The sequence below is a fragment of the Silurus aristotelis genome (assembly GCF_946808225.1).
Source record: "Silurus aristotelis genome assembly, chromosome: 2".
Taxonomy (NCBI): domain Eukaryota; kingdom Metazoa; phylum Chordata; class Actinopteri; order Siluriformes; family Siluridae; genus Silurus; species Silurus aristotelis.
This window is the reverse complement of record NC_139575.1, coordinates 9,263,626-9,278,724: the sequence shown is the minus strand read 5'-3', so window position 1 is coordinate 9,278,724 and position 15,099 is coordinate 9,263,626. Positions and strand designations below refer to the sequence as shown.

Genomic DNA, 15,099 nt, shown 5'->3' with positions numbered 1-15,099 from the left:
ACTTTATTTCACTTATTATATGCTTTTTAAATGTGAAAACATTGACTGTAGAAATTCTAACATACCTGCTTTAGGGTCCCCGGTTTTGATGCTTGTCTCAGGTTACTGTTATTTTTTTTTTTATCTTTTCCCAAGTCCACATGGGCTTTCTCTGGGTTGTCCAGTTTCCTCCTACCTCATTAGAGCATGCTGGTAGGTGGTTTTACTATGACAAATAGTCCTTAGGTGTGAATGATTATGCAAAAAAGTGTGTGTGTGTGTGTGTGTGTGTGTGTGTGTGTGTGTGTGTGTGTGTGTGTGTGTGTATGTGTGTGTGTGTGTGTGTGTGTGAGTAATGACCTGCAACCCTATGCTCCCAATACAGGTAAAAAAAAATAAATTTATTATTATTATTATGATTAATATGCATGTCATTACATTTTTCAAAAAAGCAAAACAAATTTCCTCCACACTGTGATAGCTGATTGGTTACACAAGCTAAACAGAAATGTACTGTTCTACTTATGATACCAAATTTTGTGTATGTGTGTGTGTGTGTGTGTGTGTGTGTGTGTGTGTGTGTGTGTGTGTGTGTGTTTGTGTGCTCAATAAAATGAGGCTACAGATGCTCTTGACTGCATTTACAGCAGTGTAGTGTAGCAGCCAAGCATGAATTCCTTGACCAGTTCATCTGCATCTGTCAGAAGACAAATCATCCATTGTTTTCGACCTCATGTTGTTTTTTCCCCTTTAAGACCATGAAGCCACTGCAGATGGTAAAGGATTTTCTTTCTCCTTCCTCTTATCTCAATTTTTCACACACACACACACACACACACACACACACACACACACACACACACACACACACACACACACACACACACACACACACACACACACACAGAGACACAGAGACACAAAGACACAGAGACAGAGCTGATGTTTACAGACACATCTCCAGATTAATCTGGAGGCACCATAATGGCGCCAAAACATTGAGTCGTACAGGAAATGACCCTATTGTTTTCATGGTCTCTTCTGATCCCCCTGCTCCTTCGACTCAGTTAACACCCGAAGTAGCACTGCATAGTTTTCTAGTTGCAAAATGCACTGAGTATCTAAAAAGTCTATACATACCAAAGGAAGGACGTATGACAAATCCAACATTAAGAATGTCAGATGTTTTTTCACTATTTATGAGGCATAATAAGTAACAAAATGCAAGTAAAAACAAATAGAAATAGTTTATGGGAAAATAGAACCTGTTGTGTAAGTGTAAAAACCTTGTATTAATGGTTCATGTGCTCGAAATCAACCTCATTAAAGTCATTCAAATGTCCAAAAGTAATTAGCCTTTAACCTGGATCTGATATGACTTGGATTAACCATAACCATAACCATGATAAAGTTTAATTTGTCTACTGAAGCTATGGTCTGTGAACAATATACAAATCATTAAAGGGACATTATTTAAAACAGGATGTCCCTCTAAAATGTTATGTGAGGACAAGGCGAAAACATACCAGGAATTCTGCTGAGACCTGTGGTAACATTAAATGGGCCACAGGAATATCTGCCAAGTACGGGGTCACTCCCTGAATGTGACAATAATCTTTGCGTTCTTCACATGTTTGGGCTTTGGGGTAGGGTGTCTAGACGGAAACCCTTTCTCATTAAAATCAAGGTCAAAATTTTGGGACCTTTCTGGCCAAGTGTTACAAAAAAAGAAAGGAGCTTACCACCTAAAGAACACCATAAAAATGGTGAAGCATGGTAATGGCGGCATAAATCTAAGGAGGATGCATCTTTTCAACTGGGACATTGTCAAGATAGATAAAAATCACACTTTGCTCCAAATCATATATTTATGTGTATAAAACCTCTGTTAGCCAGCTGAATATTTAAAAAAAAAATTATTTCATGCACAATATTGACCAAAGCACGAATCCAAGAAATCAAAAACCTGTGGAATGACTTGAAGAAGGGAGATCTTATACACTTATAAAAGCTATGGCTGCTATATCACATTAAAGTTGTATTGTTATACATCTTCTGGTATGCTTGTATACAGCCTTACTTAGCACATGGACACGTGTACACCGGCAGAGAGAGTAGTTTGCTTTATATACTATTTGTTGTCATATAATGCTATAAAACATAAAAAACAAAAAACACCTGCGACAACATAAGCTTCGCATGAAGGATCAGGAACAATAACAACCATGGAGAGCCAACTGCAAGACAAAGAATGGTGTAAATGTTGAGACTTATATACATGTGCTAAGTACAAGATGACGTGATTTAGGTGAACAGACCATGTCACATGGCATGTGAGTGTTCAGCGACTGATAAAAACTGTCAAAGGTCATAATCTTGACATTTTCTTAATGACAAACAATTCAGTTGGTGACATGGTTTTAAGGTTAATAATCGAAGTGGTATAAACCACTTTTTTGGCAGAGATGACTGACAATAAATACTGTTTCTTCTTGTGACTGTAGAGTTCTACACTTCTAAGCCACTGTGTATTGTATGTTACATATCTTGTTTTATGACTAATCACTAATACCTAAAAAGCTTTCATAAAAAAGTAAAATGAGACATTAATAAATGACAAAAAGTGTTCATATTTGTCTGACTCACATTAAGTAGCTACAAAAATAGTAATTTATTTGTTCTGATATGTTACAAATATTTAAGTTTGTTGTACCAGTGATGGATGTTTATGGTGTTAGACTGAAATCTTATGACCAAATATCTATTAAAAACTTAATATTATTTTAACTATTAGTTTTGAGTAATGCATTGTATCATTTACTATGATCAATGGCACAAATTAAAAAAAGTATATAGGTTATATGGATAAAAGTACAGGTATAGCTAGCTTTTCTATCCAAAGAGGGACGGATCCATGGAGGCACACAATGGTAAACGATTTATTCTGATGCGCTAGCATTAAACATGCCTTTATTTGAACATAAGTTCCATGGTGATATGGTTTACATGGGATGGAGTGGAAGCTCTTGAGTGGCCTTCTTGAGTGCTGACCTCAACCTTATTGAATATTAGTATGAAGAATAAATTGGAAGACTGCACCCCTGCAAACTTTTGTCTATATGGTGTATACACACACACACACACACACACACACACACACACACACACACACACACACACACACACAAACAGACTTTTTTATTTCATATGGCTCTGCTGGGTTTATGCCATGTTTCCTCTATGAACCAAACATAGTAGGCAAAAAGGTTTAAACAAATATTTTAAAGTAGCAGTTCTGTCATCTGTCCTTGTTATTTATACTTCGGAAAATTGTGTTTACTCTATTAGCGGCTTTACCAAATACATGAAGGGAAAACATGAAAGTGTAAATAATCCACCTCATTCTGTTAATGGTCGGGTGTCCCTATGTCAATGAAGCGGGCTGAAAAATATTAACCGAAGGAGATCAAATCCATGATGTGTTTCATTATGTGTAATCACCGGACACTGTTACTATTAAATCAAAATAAATCAACAGTCTGTCTGTAAAGTAATCAGCCCAAGCATTGTTGCTCTATTCTGTTATATGTATTTTAATTAGTGTTGCTGTGCTATCTTTTTTATAAATGTCCAAGAAAAAATCCTCTTAAATACATTTGTTAAAAACAAATAATATGGTGTTCCAAAAATTGTGAAATACTTATTTAGTTTTAATCAGGGTAACCTAGGAGGGTACATGAATCCTAGGTTTGCTGCTTAGGTTTTGTGTATTTAAGAAAACCTTCTATAACCTTCAAATCTATAACAGAGTTCGACAACTTGACTTGACTTTCCGCTTCATTTCCATCAGAGCAGGTGTAGTCATTTCCAAGCATGAAAATAGCCACTGAACAGGAAGAGTGAAGAGCACATCAGCCAAATTACCGTAGCAATAAACCACCAATAAAGCATGCATGTTTACACCTTCGAGAAAAAATGATGTACATCCTAAATTACACTTTGCATAGCACTTTGATCTAATGTTGAAGAAAATCAAGGGTGTTTCCATGAGGTTTAGATGACAAGTGAGAGTTCTGACATAATGTGATGTCTAACATATGAATTTTGTGAGGGTCCAGAAACCCTTTTAGAGCTGAATGTGGTTATTTTGTTACTCATTAACTTATACCTCAGGTGACTAGTTAAAGGCACACCTCGAGCAACCTTTGCACAACATGCCTCCATTTTATTTCTTCGGAAATATCCGACTAAATGGACTTGTCCGAGTGTTAAAAATGTAATTGTTGACATTTTTTCTATTTGTTATATTTAAAGAGACTGTAGGACCAACGTTCAGGTAGGCAGCTCTTTTATATAGTTGTATTTACCTGTTAACTGATAAATGGTGAATAATAAATGGTGCTTTATTCGATATTTAAATAAGTATCTTTTACATATTAATACACCGTCTTTTTCCTTTTAACTACTAATCATAATTCATTCAATGAATACAAAGTTTGTATGCACTGTAAAATTTTAAGAAAGAAAATCGACTTATTAAAAACCCTGACAACATGATGCAGGATCTCATTGTATTTTCTCATTGATTTTAACCTGCTCAAGCGTAAATTGATAAGACTGCTAAATTGGTTCGAAGTGACGGTATCACGTGTCTCACTGTATGCTGTTGTTACTCATTATGTGTTAACTATAAACACGATATGCTCAGTTTAACCAACTACTCACTAGGAGAGCTGGAGTCTAATCTGGAGTTTAATAACAAGACATATGGAAACTGGTTTACACTTATTCTGCTGGGTGTATGGACAGAATTTGTGGTATTTCCTGAATAGAAGAATTTGATATTCTGCGCTGTGTACGGTGGAGGTGGTAAAAGGTAGGGGTCATGATTATTTTTCACCTGTAGTGTTGCTATGTGGTAAACATGATAGAGACAAGAAACGACAGAACCTCTTTAGGAGATCTCACCAATTTAGAGTGACAATGACATCGCAAAGTCCCCATGACAATGGAATCAGTATTGAGAGACTATTGATTAAAGCCAAGACAGCAGGAATTTCACTTGGGGGAAGGGCGATAAACTTGCTGAGTGCTGTAGAGGAGGTCAAGTGAAGGACTTTGTTATGTTGTTTGATCTAAGATGTGTGTAAAAAAAAAAGCACTATTAGTTTGTTCAGGGGATGATATACTGAGATTACGGCGCTATTTGATTACAGTTGATCAAATAGTGCTTTCAGTCAGTGTTCCAACACTGGCAAAACCTAGTGGTCCTCATTCCTGATCATTGCATTGTAGATCTGCCAAGTTTATTTATGGCAAACTGCATTGTGAGATGGATTTTCCTAATCAAAAAACAAATGCAAAAAACACAAGGATACTCCTACACACAGGCACAACCACGCACACATGGCAGTGTTTTGGACCAAGCGTGTTTGTTGTGTTGAGGAAATCTTTAGGCAGGAAGATAAAAGTGAGCTCCTGACAAGTGTTTACAGCCAACATGCTGACATTGAATAGTGAGAAAAAAAGAGAGGAAAGGCCTTATGAACACAAGCAGAGATTGTGAACAATGGCTTCTTGGCTAAGAGAAGAAAGAGGGGAAGAACATTACAATATGCACTGGTGTGAACTCTAACACTACTAAGCCTTTATAATTTTTTTCCCAATAATGAACTGTACATAACATACAAAATGTATAGTATGCAGCTGATTTCCCTAATCAGACAACCATCTATATAAACATTGCACTCAACCTAACTAGAGGAACTATATATACATATATATACATCCAGTCTTGCCTGACGAATTGATGCCCCATTAAATGATGCCATGCATGTATGCAACTAATATTACAGTATGCAAAATACATTATAGTTTAAAGACTGTACACTATAACTGATAGACATATCTTTCTGGAGCTTGCTTTGTGCACAAAGACAAAAACATGGTTGGGTCTTCTAGTTCAAGTAAAAGCATCCTATTCAGGCATCCTATACAATCCTATATCTCCAACTTTGTGCTAACAGTTAGAGGAAGATATATATACAGTGAGGAAAATAAGTATTTGAACACCCTGCTATTTTGCAAGTTCTCCCACTTAGAAATCATGGAGGGGTCTGAAATTGTCATCGTAGGTGCATGTCCACTGTGAGAGACATAATCTAAAACAAAAATCCAGAAATCACAATGTATGATTTTTTTAACTATTTATTTGTATGATACAGCTGCAAATAAGTATTTGAACACCTGTCTATCAGCTAGAATTCTGACCCTCAAAGACCTGTTAGTCTGCCTTTAAAATGTCCACCTCCACTACATTTATTATCCTAAATTAGATGCACCTGTTTGAGGTCGTTAGCTGCATAAAGACACCTGTCCACCTCATACAATCAGTAAGAATCCAACTACTAACATGGCCAAGACCAAAGAGCTGTCCAAAGACACTACAGACAAAATTGTACACCTCCACAAGGCTGGAAAGGGCTACGGGGAAATTGCCAAGCAGCTTGGTGAAAAAAGGTCCACTGTTGGAGCAATCATTAGAAAATGGAAGAAGCTAAACATGACTGTCAATCTCCCTCGGACTGGGGCTCCATGCAAGATCTCACCTCGTGGGGTCTCAATGATCCTAAGGAAGGTGAGAAATCAGCCCAGAACTACACAGGAAGAGCTGGTCAATGACCTAAAAAAAAGAGCTGGGACCACCTTTTCCAAGGTTACTGTTGGTAATACACTAAGGCGTCATGGTTTGAAATCATGCATGGCACGGAAGGTTCCCCTGCTTAAACCAGCACATGTCCAGGCACATCTTAAGTTTGCCAATGACCATTTGGATGATCCAGAGGAGTCATGGGAGAAAGTCATGTGGTCACATGAGACCAAAATAGAACTTTTGGGTCATAATTCCACTAAACGTGTTTGGAGGAAGAAGAATGATGAGTACCATCCCAAGAACACCATCCCTACTGTGAAGCATGGGGGTGGTAGCATCATGCTTTGGGGGTGTTTATCTGCACATGGGACAGGGCGACTGCACTGTATTAAGGAGAGGATCCAACATGACAATGACCCGAAGCACACAGCCAGGATAACCAAGGAGTGGCTCTGTAAGAAGCATATCAAGGTTCTGGCGTGGCCTAGCCAGTCTCCAGACCTAAACCCAATAGAGAATCTTTGGTGGGAGCTCAAACTCCGTGTTTCTCAGCGACAGGTCAGAAACCTGACTGATCTAGAGAAGATCTGTGTGGAGGAGTGGGCCAAAATCCCTCCTGCAGTGTGTGCAAACCTGATGAAAAACTACAGGAAACGTTTGACCTCTGTAATTGCAAACAAAGGCTACTGTACCAAATATTAACATTGACTTTCTCAGGTGTTCAAATACTTTTTTTTGCAGCTGTATCATACAAATAAATAGCTAAAAAAATCATACATTGTGATTTTTTAATTTTTAGATTATGTCTCTCACATTGGACATGCACCTACGATGACAATTTCAGACCCCTCCATGATTTCTAAGTGGGAGAACTTGCAAAATAGCAGGGTGTTCAAATACTTATTTTCCTCACTGTGTATATATATATATATATATATATATATATATATATATATATATATATATATATATATATATATATATATATATATATATATATATATACTATCTGTAAATACTTTAACTATTTTATTACATCAAATGTAATGTTGCTCAATCCATATTTTATGAAGACCACTGGATGGAGAAAACTATATTCTCTCATTCCTTTTTCCTCATAATTTGTGCAATTAATGTTTGTTGTTATTATTATTATGTTTTAGTATCATTAAAAAATTTAACTAAGAGATTATGTATTTTTGTATGAATGTATTTTAGGTAAATTATTGACTGAAATGTAAATGGTTAGTTAAAAAGCAAATCATTACAATGTTTTTATATTGTTATGCCAGTAGTATGGATGCTAGTTAATCATATTTTGTGTTTACAACCATGTTACTCAACCCTGCAATAAACATTGCCTGCGTAACCTTGTAAACAAAATTATACCTTTCCATGATATAGATGCTTTAAATATTAAAATGCATGTTTTTTATAATAAAAACACCAGACTGGTCTAGGAAAATAGAGCCTTTTAGATATCTCACTTATCAGCTTTAAAGATCCTATAATGTTTTTTACTTCAACAGGAAACAGTAGAGGATGTGCTCTGTGGCTTGTACCCTGTGCTTGCTCTTCAGTCTCTGGGCCTCAAGTTTATGCCACACACTTATAACTGTGGGACCTTGTGTGGGTGATACGGAGAAGGTGAGTGGAAAAACAGCTTTCCAATTCCCCTTTTACTCACAATCCATGAAAATCTTGACCACATTAGTAACATCCTGTTTGCATTCATGGGTTTCCTGTTTTTAACAGCAGGCATTAGCTGCATTGTGGGCAGCCTGAGAAAAGTGCAGTATGCAAGGAAGAAAAAAAAAAAAAAAAAAAAAATAGAAACAAAATGATGACATGAGCCAAAAGTAAAACTGTATAAAAAAATAAGGCTGGGCAATTAAAAAATATTTAATAAATGATGTCTTGAATGTTGGAGTTATTGGTTTGCAAACACAGATTACATAATTAACCTGATTTTAAGTGGTTCAGTTGTCATGCTGCAATACAGTCATGGTCGACATTGTTAGTGCAGATACAGTGTTATGTAATAGGGAATTTTTCTTCAGCAATCTCAAAAATACATAATAACAATAAACTCACCATTATAGCACCTGAACAAATGCAGTGTCAAGATTGCACTATTTTTAACTACCACTTTATTATTATCTAATATATATATATATATATATATATATATATATATATATATATATATATATATATATATATATATATATATATACACAGTGAGGAAAAGAAGAAAACAAGTATTTGAACACCCTGCTATTTTGCAAGTTCTCCCACTTAGAAATCATGGAGGGGTCTGAAATTGTCATCGTAGGTGCATGTCCACTGTGAGAGACATAATCTAAAAAAAAAAAAAAAAAATCCAGAAATCACAATATATGATTTTAAAACTATTTATTTGTATATTTGTACAGCTGCAAATAAGTATTTGAACACCTGAGAAAGCCAATGTTAATATTTGGTACAGTAGCCTTTGTTTTCAATTACAAAGGTCAAACGTTTCCTGTAGTTTTTCACCAGGTTTGCACACACTGCAGGAGGGATTTTGGCCCACTCCTCCACACAGATCTTCTCTAGATCAGTCAGGGTTCTGGCCTGTCGCTGAGAAACACGGAGTTTGAGCTCCCTCCAAAGATTCTCTATTGGGTTTAGGTCTGGAGACTGGCTAGGCCACGCCAGAACCTTGATATGCTTCTTACAGAGCCACTCCTTGGTTATCCTGGCTGTGTGCTTCGGGTCAATGTCATGTTGGAAGACCCAGCCTCGACCCATCTTCAATTCTCTAATTGAGGGAAGGAAGTTGTTTCCCAAAATCTCGCAATACATGGCCCCGGTCATCCTCTCCTTAATACAGTGCAGTCGCCCTGTCCCATGTGCAGAAAAACACCCCCAAAGCATGATGCTACCACCCCCATGCTTCACAGTAGGGATGGTGTTCTTGGGATGGTACTCATCATTCTTCTTCCTCCAAACACCTTTAGTGGAATTATGACCCAAAAGTTATATTTTGGTCTCATCTGACCACATGACTTTCTCCCATGACTCCTCTGGATCATCCAAATGGTCATTGGCAAACTTAAGACGTGCCTGGACATGTGCTGGTTTAAGCAGGGGAACCTTCCGTGCCATGCATGATTTCAAACCATGACGCCTTAGTGTATTACCAACAGTAACCTTGGAAACGGTGGTCCCAGATCCTAACCTTCCTTAGGATCATTTGAGACCCCACGAGGTGAGATCTTGCATGGAGCCCCAGTCCGGGGGAGATTGACAGTCATGTTTAGCTTTTTCCATTTTCTAATGATTGCTCCAACAGTGGACCTTTTTTCACCAAGCTGCTTGGCAATTTCCCCGTAGCCCTTTCCAGCCTTGTGGAGGTGTACAATTTTGTCTGTAGTGTCTTTGGACAGCTCTTTGGTCTTGGCCATGTTAGTAGTTGGATTCTTACTGATTGTATGGGGTGGACAGGTGTCTTTATGCAGCTAACGACCTCAAACAGGTGCATCTAATTTAGGATAATAAATGTAGTGGAGGTGGACATTTTAAAGGCAGACTAACAGGTCTTTGAGGGTCAGAATTCTAGCTGATAGACAGGTGGTCAAATTCTTATTTGCAGCTGTATCATACAAATAAATAGTTTAAAAATCATATATTGTGATTTCTGGATTTTTATTTTTTAGATTATGTCTCTCACAGTGGACATGCACCTACGATGACAATTTCAGACCCCTCCATGATTTCTAAGTGGGAGAACTTGCAAAATAGCAGGGTGTTCAAATACTTATTTATTCAAATATATATATATATATATATATATATATATATATATATATATATATATATATATATATATATATATATATATATATTTTTTTTTTTTTTTTTCATTTAACAGTCTTAGTTCATTTGCACAATTTCATGAGCGGCCAATCAGGTTCACATTTCACTGCAAGTTGTGTTCTGTATATAATTATGTTTTTGCCAAATAAAAATCTTGAATCTTGAAATCTTGGAAGCCACACTCAGCTAGTTAACTATATATGAGATGGTAATCATGATGGCTTTTATGACTGTATTAGCATGAAGGTTGAATCTTTGGAAGCTGATCTGTTTGTTTTGAGTGAAAACATAAAGAAGAAAAAGAGCTCAAGGAAGGGCTAAAGGAAGGAAATATTAAGGAAAAAAAACATTGGGAGTAATGCAGAAAACTACAAATAGACTAATTTTATTAATGAGAAAAGATTTAACAAATATTTTCATTATTTAAAAAAAAGGTTGAATTGAAATACTGATTTTTCTAATCATTTTGCAGTACAAAGTCCAATGCAACCCTACAACCAATCTTCATTACCATTGTTATCTTCTCAGGCTACCTTAGATTGCAGCAGACGTAATTTGACATCTGTACCTCAGCAAATATGGCCAAACGTGACTGAGCTGGACCTCTCTGAGAACCACCTAAAAATATTACCCACTAAAGCCCTGAAAAAGTTGAGGCATTTTGACCATTTGATTAAGCTCAATTTATCAGGGAATTACCTCCCCCTGCTGGCAAAGCAGCACTTTTACCACGTTCCCTCTCTGAAAATACTGGACCTCACTGGATGCAAGTTGGCTGCAGTTGAGCCTGGTGCTCTTCTCAGCCTCCCCAGACTGCAAAAGCTGTTTCTCGACAACAATGATCTACAAATTGTTGAGGCTGTAGCTCGTGCCAGCAATCTTCAAGTAATTGACAGAACCCAAGACTTTGATAGATCGGAGAGAAATTCTGGCGATGGTATGTTTTTTTTTTCTACTTGTAAAATCTTGTGCAGTTTATTTTTAGCATGTTTTTGAGACAATTTCAGACTTTTTGAGTAAAAGTGTAATTATATTTGTAATTCTATTGCTTCAGTCCTCAGCATGGACAATCACAGTCTATTCCTACGCAAACTGCTCTCAGAAAACTTGCAGACCTCCAAACTTAACAACAAAACAGGTTTGAATTACAGTATGAATTAATATTTAACATTAATATTATAGTACATTTTGCGTAATTGTTCTGAAAAAGAACTAAAGATTAATCTCTTTTTTCACCTTGTCCTTATTGTCCAGGGTCAGACGCGAACGATGGAAAAGGGTCTTCACACAGTATGACCTGGCAGTACCTTGTGGCAGCTCTGGTGACAGCCATCAGTCTTTCCGTGCTCATTGCCATCGGGGCAAAGTGTAAACTCTTCCATAGGTATTTAGCCAGCTACAGGCACGCACGGCTCAGAGAGGGGGATAGGGCGAGTCAATATGACTCTGCTAATTTTGAGGTGGGATTTTCAACATCCCAAATTCGGCCCAACATCCATAATTCAGATATGGCCAATGGGAACAGAGAGGATGATGATGATGGATTTATTGAAGACAATTATATTCCAGCAAGTGAGAGAGAAAGAGCAGCCCGAGAAGCTGAACACTGGCAGGAGGATGATGATGATGATATAGAAAAGTTCAGTATTGCATAAACAAAAACATGAGCTTAGTGTGACATCTGTGTGGGACTGTTATTTTTAAATCCTATTCTCACTTGCTCCAGAAAGAATCCTGCCTGTTCTTCAGATAATATTGCTTCCACTTGCACACAAAATTGTCTAAGGAACTTATATAAATATAATCAAATAAGTTTAGGGATAAACCAGTTACTGATGATGAATGAATGAAAGCAAAAACTACTTTCGGTGTCCAATAAGTCACATATTTGACCTCCCACTTCCAACCACAACAAATTAAAAATGTTTGTCAGATGCCGCAGCAGTACATTCTCCGTGCATCCCTTTAGCGTCAGGGTTTCTATCATCAGATGGAAAATGATAACTTGCACTATGACTTGATTCATTTACAAATGACCTTTTTGAAACATCTATTTAAATGATTTTCATACTTCAATACATTTATATTTTGTTTAATGGTTTAATGAACTACACTCCATTTTTTTCATGTTTAATAATTTTTTTTATTCAAAATGAATAAAAAGAATGCTGACCACTGTAAGTCCTTTCGCAATGTCTTTGAAGCATAGCCAGGGAAATCGCAACTGCAATTATAAACGATATTTTTTTTCTAGTTATTAAACTAATTTTTATTTTTATTTTATTTGTATAGCTCTTCTTAAAATAGGCATGGTCGCAAAAAATACAAAAAATAAATCATCATAAATTCATGCAATATTCCCTATAAGTTTATTCCTAATGAACAAGTCATTGGCAACAATTGCAAGGAAAAACTTCCTGAGATGGTATAAGGAAGAAACCTCATGTGAAACCAGACCCAATGGAACCCTATCCTCATCTGGGTGACACTGAATGTCCATTCATTATAGCTCCATCTTTATTAAGGTCCTGTTAGCTGCAAAACTATAAGTGGTACCTTATAAGTGGTAGAGGAGAAGTGGTAGCTCAGTGGTTAAGATGTTGGATTTCTGATCAGAAGCTGATCAAATCACAGCACAATTAATCTGCCATTACTGGGCCCCTAAGCAATGCCCTTAACCCTCAAATTCTTGTATGAATGTGATAAATGTAAGTTGCTCTGGATAAGGGCATCTCCCAAATGCCGTAAATGTAAATGTAATACTGTTGCAATGCAGCTCTAAGTCACTGTAGGATTATATTGATTATAGATTGAAACACTACAGCAGAATAATATAGTGTGTGTGAAAAAGCATGGTGACCATAATCATGTCATCACTGTGAGCAAACTTATTATTCAACATGACAAAGCATGACTCCTTTAGTAGTCTATAACAGAAACTGAAAGTGATATAATGATGTGCATCTAAAATGGGTCTGGCAGTGTTACAAGGAGGATCCGAGTCTATATCACCTCATGTTAAAGCTCTAATGTTTATGCAAGTGAAGATCAGACCAGAACAAAATCCATCTTTGTGGACAGTCTAATACAGAACTGTGTCTAAATAAGTCAGGATTAAGCCTTCGCAGTTATTTGCTGGGTTTGACCTGATACTTAAGTTGAATGGTTTAATCAAACACATTTTTAAATGATGAGTGGAATATCTGAATCCTATCTAAATCCTAAATCCTAAATAATATTTGAGTGCGTTCAAACAGGAAATTTAAATTTTAAAGTTTAAATGGTGTTTTTACAAAAAAAGGTTTAAGAACCTCTGGGCTAAGCAATAAATTACATCCAACCCAGTAAATAATTTTAATTTAGCACTGCATTTCCATGAAAAATTACTATTATTTGAAGATGTTGGTACAAAGACTGTTTAATTATTTATTTTCTGATGTTCTATACTTTAATAAACCTTACAACATTTCTCCAACACTTTTACTTGTAGTAACATCAGCATTTTGTTTCATGTTCAGCATCAAGTGTTATATTGTTTTAAAAACACTATATACGCAAAGTGCTAATGCTGTTGTATAGCAAACTATATATACGCATTTATATGATAAAATTTCACTTTAAACTTCAGTGTTCTTTAAAAGACACGTTTGTCTAGTTGGCACACTTCAGATTATGAGAAACAGAAGACAGGAAATGTTACTCTATAGTTAGATGTCACATGACACACTGTGGTCACTTTCACTATAACGTACTTTACAAAGCCGCCTCCTTTGAACCAAACTGTTTATATGAATCGTGCTGAGAAATTTCCAAAATGTCTGATAAGATTCAGACAGTCTTTGCAATTTATTAGATGCATAATACCAATTTGACACTCAAAGCAAATATATTATATTAAATTCTTATTTATTTTTCCAATGCATTTAAAATAATAATAATAATTTGTGCAGTATTTGGTAAAAGAATAATGTATTTATGAACTAAATTTGGGCATTTTTTTTTAGACCTTTTTTTATTTATCATTACCCGATTAGGTCTTAAGATGTTAAAGCGTGAAATATGTTGTTCATATGTAATAATAGTAATACCAATAATGCCTTTATAATTTACAATAAAAGATACAATTGACTCTTATTAAACTAGCTAATATCCCATTAATTGCTTGTAGTTGACAACTGTTGGTAGCATATTACTTATTTACTAAATTGAAAGCTTGTATGTACCAATGCACAGACAAAATAAAAAAATAACAATTAATATGTAGCAGAATACCGTATGCAGATGCTACACCTTAGTTCCACTTACATTGTTCTTTTAATCGGTTTTAATAAGTTATTATTTGCAAATTGTGCACTCCTTTGGTGTAAATTGGGGATGCAGCTGTGTTAAGAATGAACCAATCACATCCTATATTTCTAAATATTTATACGAGTAAAATGATAATATAAACCACAACTGTACTATTGTTGAATCAAACAGATCTGTTTAAACTTCACCTGTTAAAAGGGACGAATATGAGGGAGGTATAAACATAAACATAAACATGCACAAAAAAACAAACATCCAAGTTCAACTAAATCACTCCAACACCAATTGCCTGGTGAGAC

General features: G+C 35.9%; 1 protein-coding gene across 2 annotated transcripts; it reads left to right on the top strand.

The window, feature by feature from the left end:
- Positions 1-4,177: 4,177 nt before the first annotated feature.
- On the top strand, positions 4,178-13,969 carry cUnh1orf210 (chromosome Un C1orf210 homolog). 2 transcript variants are annotated; one of them, XM_083560271.1, is made up of 5 exons: positions 4,178-4,315; positions 8,161-8,278; positions 11,021-11,429; positions 11,547-11,630; positions 11,747-13,969. In XM_083560271.1, exons 2-5 carry the CDS (start codon positions 8,174-8,176, stop codon positions 12,145-12,147), a joined length of 999 nt encoding a protein of 332 aa, XP_083416397.1. In that variant the 5' UTR covers positions 4,178-4,315; positions 8,161-8,173; the 3' UTR covers positions 12,148-13,969. The 2 variants fall into 2 exon arrangements, with proteins under 2 accessions (XP_083416397.1, XP_083416398.1); XM_083560272.1 differs by lacking the exon at positions 4,178-4,315 and adding an exon at positions 4,677-4,855.
- The last annotated feature ends 1,130 nt before the right edge of the window (positions 13,970-15,099 follow it).